General features: G+C 33.4%; 1 protein-coding gene across 2 annotated transcripts in view; it reads left to right on the top strand.

Moving 5' to 3' along the window:
- LOC109831813 (protein LOW PSII ACCUMULATION 1, chloroplastic-like) overlaps nt 1-1,776 on the top strand; it is a 3,496-nt gene extending 1,720 nt beyond the window's left edge. Inside the window, exons 3-5 of one of the 2 annotated variants that reach the window (XM_020399256.1) lie at nt 714-814; nt 1,032-1,128; nt 1,497-1,776. In XM_020399256.1, coding sequence (XP_020254845.1) covers nt 714-814; nt 1,032-1,128; nt 1,497-1,571 — 273 coding nt within the window. In that variant the 3' untranslated portion in view covers nt 1,572-1,776. The remainder of the gene's footprint in view (nt 1-713; nt 815-1,031; nt 1,129-1,496) is intronic. The other variant, XM_020399255.1, reaches the window with a different exon arrangement.

An 11,097-nucleotide genomic window follows, 5' to 3' on the forward strand; every position in this document is an offset into this window, starting at 1 on the left:
TCTCCTGATCCTCATCCCTTTTTTTTTCTCGTTCACCTTTTTCTGTGCAAGTATCTAAGCAAAATGTAGTGCTTATACATAGGTTTTCAGTAATTAAGTACTTAGGCAGGACAGTCCAACGTTTAGATTTTCAATGTGCACACTTGAATTTTTGAGGTCACCCTTAGTGTATAAATGTTGTTTGCTAACTTGTAGATCAAATTTAAATATCCTAAGTTATACTCCCTTTATTTGAAATAAGGAAGGATATCTAGCTTTATGCAATTATGATCACATACTTTTTTCGCTGAACGTGAACACTTACTAGCCTCTTCCTTGAAACTTCTCTGTTCGGTATCCTCCGACATACGCTAGAAGTTGATGCCTTAGGTTTCAAATTAATCTGCTGTACTCACCTAATCTTTAGGATTGGAACTTTAGGTAACTATAGTTCCTTTTGTCCACTGCATGCAAATTTTGATTAGGAAATGAACAGACCCAGTTGAACTTGTTAATTGTTATACTACCTAATCTTTTGGATTGGACACAGATTGAATGTGCCTTTTTTTTGTCGTGCCACAACTGAAGTTTACTGTGTTCATGGAAATCCATGATATTTGGCTAGAGCTTCTCATAGAGATACATTTTCTGTCACCTGTCTTTTGTAACTATTAGGACTGAAGTTATGCATCTATCTGTTTTCTGACATGATCTATTCAATTGCAATATCATAGGAAGACTTCGATAAGAGAACTCAATCTATAACTGCAAAATCACGGTTGAAAGCTGAGGTGCGCTTCAAAGCTGAGGTTGTATCTCTTGAAGAATGGGAAAGGTATTGTGCATGTTCAAGATTCCTCCACTAATGTTTTTTGGATATGGCAAGCATTAAAAAGTTCTTGATATTTCACTGGCTGCTTTAAAATACCCTAGTGTGCTACTTTCCAAATTTCTTCTTCTTTCAAGATATTAACAAAAAAATGACTATTCAATTTTTACGTTTATTTGCTTTGAGTATGGAATGAATTTATCTGAATTTCGTTTGTTTCTAGTTGGATACGTGATCAGCAAAAGTCTGAAGGTGTTAATCCTGGCGAGGATGTATACATAATATTGCGGTTAGATGGTCGTGTTCGAAGATCAGGGAAGGTAAGTTCAGCAAGCATAGGATGTATACATAATATTGCGGTTAGATGGTCGTGTTCGAAGATCAGGGAAGGTAAGTTCAGCAAGCATATTTTGATAAGAAACTTGCACATTCTTATATTCGTGTTCGAAGATCAGGGAAGGTAAGTTCAGCAAGCATATTTTGATAAGAAACTTGCACATTCTTATATAATTAACTTTGTTCTTGAGCCGCAGAATAGTTTTTGCTGCATAAACATGGTTTTACATAGTCAAACATTCAATAACCATGTCTTCATGCTTATATCAAAATAAAGAACAGAGAAAAAAAATCCTATTTCACGCAACAAGGGAATATATTTTGTGACATATAAATTCTTTACTACTCTCAGGGAATGCCTGATTGGCAACAAATTGTGAAGGAGTTACCACCATTGGAAGCTATACTCAGCAAACTAGAAAGATGAGCTCATCGCAGTTTGTTTATAAATGTGTAATTTGTGAGTATGCCAATACTTTTTTTATTTAATTTGCTAAATATTGGAAATCATATAACTTGTATGTTCGTAACTCTGCCAATATCTCTTAAATTTTTTCTCCTATTCTTCCCCTATTCTTTCTATAGTGAACATAAATCTTTTTTAAACCAATAGAGTTTGGTTTTCTTCTTCATCTCTTGTTATTCAAGAGTAATTTCAGTTCATGGGATTTTATTGCATAGTTGTTATTTATAACTTAAAAGTAAGATAGATTTGAATATCTCTGGGCATCCATCCTCAGTTTGCGGGGCAATTAAGCTAAGGGTGGACTTTGTTGTAACCGTTTGCTTACGTTTGAAGTAAAAATTGATTAAATGCAGGCCCATGTTATCAATCAGTGTACAAATATAATAGATTTTTGACATTGGGAGTGATATGAATGTTGATGGTTATGCTAGTTTTCATGTAAATTAATGCTTCTTAATGGATGTATTTGCACAAATCTAGAGAATGTCAACCTTTTGACCGTAAAATCAAAGCAACTAAAATTAGCAAGTCTTTACTATCTAGATTAGTATTACATATATAATTCCGATTATAATGAATCGTAAACTAATTAAGCTTCATTATATTCATTATATGAACACTTTTGAATTGGATGTAGTCTATTCATCTTGGGGTAGAGACTACAGAGCTACAATGTTCATAAATTTGTATGTAGGTTTCAACTATGACTTTAATGATCATTAAACCTTATTAGGTTTGGTATGGTTGGATTGCATTAGGTAGCCATCTTGAATCTTTTTTTTTTAGGGGAAGGTGAGCCTCTCCATTAATTTGAACAAGAGAGACTTCAGTGGTTGAATACCCACTTTTTATTTGTTTATTTCATTATTTGGGAAATGTCCTTAGAAGTCTATTTAGTGGGAGAGAAAAAAATTCAAAAATTAATTTATTTGTGATCCATATTATTGCATAGTTATAAAGAGTTCCTTTATAACTGAGATGGTAATATTTAAATTCATAGTATTGTAGTGTATGGCTAAGCCCATACATTCCTAACAAGCATGATTCGCCTATCTAGTAGATTAAACCTTTTGCATGTAATGCGAATTATAAATTTTATCAGAACATCATCTACGAACAAAGTGTTTTGAATTACAAAAGGAGCAGTCGAGCTCTTGAAACTGTTCCTTAATCCTCATCGTAAACGGTTCATAATACCATGCTCGCATGCGGTGTAGTCACTGCCCAACTCAAAAATGAGGATGAAACTGACCAAATTATAATCTCATTCAGAATTTCCTCATGGATAAGTTACTATTTAAAATTGCAAGGGTCAAGGAACAAGAACGGGGCTAGTTAAGACTTGTAATCATTATCTAAGTCTTTTATTAACATAAGTGAGCGAAGAAATGGAACGAAGGCAAAAACTTGAACTTGGTAGTTGAGTACTTTGTGAAAAGAACATTTTTTTTGTTTTATATGTATTAAGGTTAATTAAGGTGACTTGCAAGTTGCAACATAATGCATTAATTTGCATAAAGTAGAGAGAAGAAAAAGTCCACAAAAGAGAATATAATTAATTTGAGGATGTTTTCAAGCCTTTGATTTGATGGTTGGAAGTAATAAATTACTCGAAATAAAATTATTCGCATTTTTTTAAAATAGAAAAAGAATGGAAAACGCGAAAAAAAATAAAGAGACAGCTGGAGTAGCGACGCTGAAGGACGCGGAGACACCGACTTTTCCTCGGGCCCAGCAAATGCGCTATGTGGGCGCCACTCTTTTTGATGGCGTGGCAAACGCCGTTAAATGGATACATTCGCTAGCGGGTCTAGTGGGCCTGCACCGGGCCCAAGTTTGATATTGTGGTTACCTAGGTGCGACCTAAATTATAATTTAATATTAAGTATACTAGAACAGTGGACGCGCTTTACACAAGTGCATACTTATTTTGTTTCATATTTTATAATTTTTTTGTTGGCGGTCAAATAATGAAATGATTTGTATAAGAATATAGTATGAAAAATTATAATTTTATTTAAATAAATTAATTTATGATAAAACATGTAAAAAGAACTAAATGATTAACTATTATAGTTTGGATAATTATTATAATTTATTCATAATTTATTAAAAATAATTATTTTATATTATATAATTTCTTCTTTTTAATATAATAATATTATACATAGCATACATATAATATTATTAGTAACTATATTTTAATTTAATAATTAGTTTATTATACTATTAGTAAATAATTTACTAAATTGTGTAATTATTAAATTATAGTATAATTTATTAATTTTAAAAATACTATTAAAATCATTATACTATTAAATACTATTACAATTACAATAAATATAATTATGTTTATACTATTATCATACTTTTAATAGGTTAATAAGATGAAAGGTAACATGTAGTCCTCATAAGAGATGAAATCGAAAGGTACAAGGCATAAACCTAATGAATTTTTCTTATTTTTAATTTTTCTAGAATTTTAAATATTATGTGAAGATAAATTAGAGATAAATTCTAAATATTCTATGAAACAACATACTTAAATAGTAATAAAATAATAATATGACAAATGTTTCAAAAAAGTGAGGAAATGCATAATTAATAAGATGTTATATGTAATTAGTGAATGATTAATTACAACCAATGACATATTTGAGAGGCACAAGGCTCGACCTGTAACTTGTGTGAAGATGTCATGCACTTGAAACTGCAGGCTCCTCGTACATCTTGCACCCTTCTTTAGAATTCTTCGCTTCATCGTACATGATCATCACATCGTGTAACCAAACCTGCAAAGCATCGTCGCGTTGCCACATGCCAACGAGTCTCGAAAACCTGTAAGGTGTCCCTGCCGGTGCGTGGGGGAGCTCAATGATATGAGTTCTTTCCTAGGAAATTATGTTGTGGTATTCCTTGAGATGTCATATCTTGATGTATGACTTTGAAGTAATGATGACAGAGATGCTCTCTTTGAGCTGTGTGAGCTGCAACTGTCTGTTGTTGTTCTAAACATTGTCTATTGCCTTACCCTCTTCAGTTTCGAGGTCGATAGATAATAGGTGCAAATCTATTGATGAATTAGCATAGGAGATTCTCCAGTGTATCTTCCCGTCGATATAAATAGGACTCTGGCCTGTGTTGAAATAAATATCTCCGACTTCTCTCCGTGACTCTTCGACGCCTAGAATGTGTATTGATAGCTTACCTGGAGAACCTTCTTCTGGGCAAGAAAAGTTGTAGCCATGATCTTTAGCAATCACGACTACTTATATCTTTCGTTGAGGGACTGAAGCCCAACCGAACTGAGCAACTGAAAATATCTTGCATCATTGAGATATTAGTTTTCTTCAATATCTCAGTTGCACAATTGACATGTATCTTAGATTAGTGCAGCACATAACCATAAACTTGAGTAGTACCAAGATATCCTTTGATAACAGTAAAACTATATAAGGCAATGAAAATTTTCTTTAGTTAAGTGTCATATGAAAAACATGAGTCTTTTTAATGTCATTTGAATGTAAAATACAAGAAATATGATTTCTCATATTTTTCAAACAAACGGCTCATGCCTCTTGCATCGTAGTGTATTTTGTTTTTTTTGTTTGTCAAGTTATCATGCTTGTTTTGAAACATGTACTAATTCTGTAAGCTGAGAGTGTCAGCTCTGTAACTTTCTTCTGGGTCAGAAAAGTTGTAGCCATGATCTTTTGAAATCACGACTACTTATACTCTTTTATTGAGGGACTGAAGCCTAGCCGGACTGAGCAACTGAAAATATCCTGCATCATTGAGATGTTGGTTTTCTTCAATATCTCAGTTGCACGGTTGGACATGTATCTTAGATTAGTGCAACACAACCATAAACTTGAGTAGTACCAAGATATCCTTTGATAACAGTATAAGGAAATGAAAATTTTCTTTAGTTAAATGTCATATGAAAAACATGAGTCTTTTTTCATGCCATTTGAATGTAAAATACAAGAAATATGATTTCTCATATTTTTCAAACAAATGGCTCATGCCTCTTGCATCCTAGTGTATTTTGTTTTTTTGTTTGTCAAGTTATCATGCTTGTTTTGAAACATGTACGAATTCTGTAAGTTTAGAGTGTCAGCTCTGTAGCTTTCTTCTCTCAACTGAGATTATGTGGTGTGTAGGGATATGAGCTTAGGAAACATCTCTATTTTGTGTAACAAGTGAAGACAAGGTCCTCTCCTTGTTCACTAATGGATCTAGTTTTCTAAGTTCATATTCTCTTTGTGTTATGCAATTCTAGTTAAGTTGGTTCATATTAGTATGATGTGAATAGTGCTTCTCGCTTTATTTTATCTTGAAAAAAAAATTCTCTAAGATGTTTCGAGAAAAGATCATCTAGTTAGATTTTTATTATATCAGATCCTAACACCTTTGTTTATTCTATATCAATTCTTCATATTTCTAAATTTGACTCTCAACACGTAAGTTGTTTTGAATAAGATACTTTAAATCTCTCTAAACAAGGCTCTTAAATCTTTATATTTCTAAATATAGACCTCTCCAAATTGTTGTGTTATTTCAAATAAGACTACAAATATATTAAGTTAATTTAAATAAGACTCCAAAATCTAGTAAATTTGTTTTAACTAAGACCATCGTTTCTAATAAAAATGACTCGAAAGTTTAATTTAGACATTAGAAGATTTGAGGGTTTAATACAGAATTACCAAAGCTTTGGGATTCTAATATGACAAACACCCTACCCTAAGAACTAGGCTTCATTGTCAAACAATGACTAAATAGTATGCTAACTGTCTCATTTTTATCTCCATTTCATTCAACAAAATTATTATGATAAATCTCCAAGAATAAACTAATATTAATCACACAAAAAACACAGAAAAGTATCAAGAACACAAATAACACACGGATATACGTGGTTCGACTTGCTTCAGCCTGCAGAGCCCTCTCAATATTTACTGCTACCATCGAATGAATCAATTATTTGCAGTCTTAATAAAGAACTATACGTCTTTCCCTTGATGCTACAACCTTAGGTTATGTGGTTTCTCATCAGAAAGCTTCTTCATATTTATAAAGACTAAGGATAAGAGTTATTTCTAGCCACAATTCTACAAGATAAAAATCTTAGTCTCGATAGAATAAATAAACTCTTTGTCCTTATCTAAATATTAGGCATAGTCAATAGAAACTCTAATTGGATTGCATATCCTATTCAAAGATTATGATTTGAATAATTAGTTGTAAAATTCTCTTTATTTCCTTTAGTTATATGATAATTGACAATCTCAACGCATTTTGTAAATCGGGAATACTAGTAACATCACACTAAGGTTGTATGAGTCAAAGGCCTAAAGAACTATATGTATTTGTTGGATGATTATTATACCAAACATAGACAATATTTCGTTCGTGCATGTTAATTAACTATATGATCTTCTCTTTCTATTCCTCCTCTATCATTATGCTCTCAGTCAAAATATTTACCCAACCTAGTTGTGATCCAACTAGACATAGATAAGTGTTTTAACTTTTCGAATTATTTTTGGGAACTTGATATTTTTTGTTACTTCATAACATCACATTGCAAATCTACATAAAATCCACTTTTTGAAAGAACAATCGATTGAATAATAAAGGCCAAACTTGCCTATGAATTGACGATCTGTGCTTCTTTTCCTTGGACGTTCGTTTGAGAATAGACATGTTCATATAGATTTTTGGCAAATATTTTATCAATCTCAGCCTAGACTTATTTTTGTCCATAGAACACTAGAATTTGAAAGGAAAGAGTCTTCTGTTGAAAGGGAAAAAAGGAAGGAAAAAAGAAAAGGTCATATTTTATAGTTTTGCATTCAATTGACATGACAAAGAGCCATGAAATATGGTTCACCAAATAGAAATTGCTCTCATTATCATCAATTTGATTGATATATTACAGTCGCTCAAGTTACAAGGAATATAAAGATCATTGTAGATTCAGATTCTTTGGTAGTATGCATAAAACTATTCACTTTATTGAATACAAGAATGAAGAAAATCTAAAGATTTAATTCAGTGACTACCCTTTTAGACACGAGGGTCTTTATGCGAGTCTAAGATATCAACGATTATTTGCCCCATGGTTGTGCATGGATGTTGTGGTAGCAGTAACGAGGCCTATGTTGACTTTGATTCTGCTGGTTGTGGTTGTTTTTTTTTTGTTTCTGTTGTAGCCATTTTTTTTTTTTTTTTTTTTTTAGCCATAAGAGAAGAAAATTTAATACTTTGTTGAAACAAAATGTACACAATGAATTTTAATACATCAGCCGTTAAAGCAAAGATTACTTTTAGTTTTGTGTTTACAATTATAACCTCACGGAATGTTGTACATCACTTGCAACGTCCATCTTTGCCCCCACTCATTCCTTTCCCCTCCTCTTGAACTTCAGAATTAAAAAAGAAATGTGTCCTTCGCCTAATGATTTAAGGGGAAAAAAAGGAAGTTTAAATAAGGAATCAATAATTAATCACATGGGAAGTGGAATAGGTAAAGGGAAAGGATGAGGGAACGGTTCATTTGAGGTGGGATGTTAGAAAAGAGTAATTATAATTTAGCAATCAATAATACTAAAGTAAAAAATAAATGGCCATTGAAGTAATTATTAATTACTGATTACTCTAGACAATAAAGCAGGGCAACGGTTCACCCACCACTCAATCGGACCCAACAAGAGAACAAAAGGGGACTTTGATGAATGTGACTAAAGAGACTCTAATGATTACTAATACACCATTGAATTTTTATAAATTATTTGAATGAGAATGTGAATATAGGGACTTTGATGAATACTCATGCAATTGACAGGCAATTTTGAAACGAATTTTAATATATAGGATATTATGTATGTATACATGGTCATGTATGCATGTATGGATATGAAATTCTTAGAAAGGGTAATTATCACATTTATATTGAGTATTTATGTTTACTCATGTATGTATGTATGTATGTATGTATGTATATGAGATGTCTTTGGAAAAATGTTTTAACATCCTACAAATTTTTACAATAATAGTATAAGATTAGATAAGTTATGGAATCTTTAAGAGCCTAAGAAACTAATATAAAATTTATTATTATGATGATGTGCAATTAATTTAATTTAATTTTATTTAAAACCCATTGAATTAGAGTTTGAGGTAAAATAAATAAATAAAATAATAAAGTTGGATTTATCAAATTTGAAAGGGGTAAAAAGGATAATCAAAAGTTTTAGCACCCCAATCCTCTTTTATATGTAGTATAGATATAGATATAAATTAATACTCTTGCCATTTGTTATTGCAACTAAAATGTCTCAATATCACCAATTAAAGTCAAAATAGACTGTGAATTAAAGAGAGTAGGATAAGTCTAGATTTATGTTTTAAAGGAACTTCCCATGGTAAAAGTTTTTTACTTCTCTAAATTTATTTACAAGAACAAATTTGATTGGGCTATATTGTTCATTGGCCCAGCCCAGAAACAGTTGGTGAAAGGCGACGTGTTGCCGACGTAGAGGATAGCTGATTTTTTTTATTTCTTTTAAGTTGAATGCCCACCTTTTTTATTAAGTAATTTATTAATTAATTGATAATTATTTGCTTCCTTATTTCCGCATAAAATGATTTTTTTTAAAACAATACTCTCTGTCTCTGCTGGGTTCAAGCTAGCCGGCGGAGCCGCTGTTTGGACACCAACTACCTAAACATCCGCGTATAACAGGAAATTACAATTCCACCCTTTTCCATTTTTGTCATCGCTTGTATATATTTGGAAGTGAGAAACACCTACATTTATTAACACTAGTAACTCTAGTCGAAAATTTTACATGATGTAGATCCCAAGAACGTTAGTTTATGAAATAGCTTTGCTATAGGGACTAAAAATATGAGATCAATATGAGGAACATGTGAAGTGTCAACCTCCTATTGCATAATGAGCTGGTCAGCTCATTATGCAATAGAAGGGGGACAACTCACATGTCCTCCCTATTGGTCCCATATTTTGGATTCTTAGAGAATTTTTCTTTATAAAATATGAACTTTAGCATATTGCGTTATCAAGTAATAAATAATTACTCAACAAAGTAAAATGTTTCGCTCACTACAGTAATCTTGCCGCAAAAGATTAATGATTTTGGATTATATATCAATAATCTCGAACTTTCGAACCGCCACCTTCTAGATTATTAGTTCAAACAGATTGTAGTTGATGGTTTAAATGTATCATTTGGTTTTATATAAATGTATAATTTTCTCAATTTATTGTTATGTACATGGAGGATATATACGATTTTACCGTTGATGTAGATCTCCGAGATTATTATTATTTTTTACCTCGCCCTTCTCACCGACAGCCAGCAAATCCTCACAGAAAGCGCGAAAAGACCCCACTACCCCCCTTCATTCACGCAACCATCAACCCTGTAATAATATCAAGTCAACATGCCACTCTCGTAATTTCCGCCAAAACTCAGCCCCATTTTCGTCAACCCTCCCCCTATTATCATCCTCCTCTCCCCTCCCCGCCCAATTCTTCACTCTCCCCCCTCAAAAAAAAGAACTCCCGCAGAAAAACCCTGAAAAATCAAATCTCATCAAAATCCGGCACAATGATAAAATTCCTGCGCCGTCTTCCTGCTCCTGCGTCGCCAGCGCCGCCGCCGGCGCCACAGCCACCGCACCCACAGGCAGCGGCGCACGTCAGCATCGCCCCGACTGGATCCACAGCAGATCTCGGACCTGAGCATCATCGGCGACGAGGCTCGACTGAGTCTCGAGCTGGGGTCGGAGAGCGCCCGGCGCATCCTAGCGACGAACCGCTACATCAGCTACAATGCGCTGAGGAGGGACAGCATACCGTGCTCCCGCCGCGGGGCCTCGTACTACAACTGCCGCCCCGGGGCCCAGGCCAACCCCTACTCCCGCGGCTGCTCGCGGATCACGCGGTGCCGGAGCTAGAGAGGGGAGCCAAAGTTACGTATATGCCCCTGTACCTTGCTCGTAATTACCATTATGCCATTGAGACCCTTCCTTCATTTGTTACTCGCTCCTTTTTCCCCTCCTCAGCGGAGGGATTTAATTTGTGGCCGTGATCATCGTCACTATTATTCTTATATATCAATATCTATACTGTTTGTTTAATGATGCTTTTTTTTTGGGTGATAGATATGGGAAAAAAAATCATAAACCTGTTAACTTTTAAAAATTAGAGAAAACCCACTGAAATTTACCCATTTTTTTTAATTTTTGTGTGGTACAAAATTGAGTGTTCAATAATCCCCTTAAACTTCACTATGGGTAAATAAATCAAAAGAGATCCGAACATGCTACATTGTAAAAAAAGAAAAAAGAAGCGGGCAAATTTGCATAATTTTATCAATTCTTGTTGTAAATTTATGTTCTTTGTGTGTGGCCTACTGGCCTTTGATGAGCCTGTTCTTTTTTTTTTTGTATGTTT

This window comes from Asparagus officinalis, chromosome 2, assembly GCF_001876935.1.
Source record: "Asparagus officinalis chromosome 2, Aspof.V1, whole genome shotgun sequence".
Taxonomy (NCBI): Eukaryota; Viridiplantae; Streptophyta; class Magnoliopsida; order Asparagales; family Asparagaceae; genus Asparagus; species Asparagus officinalis.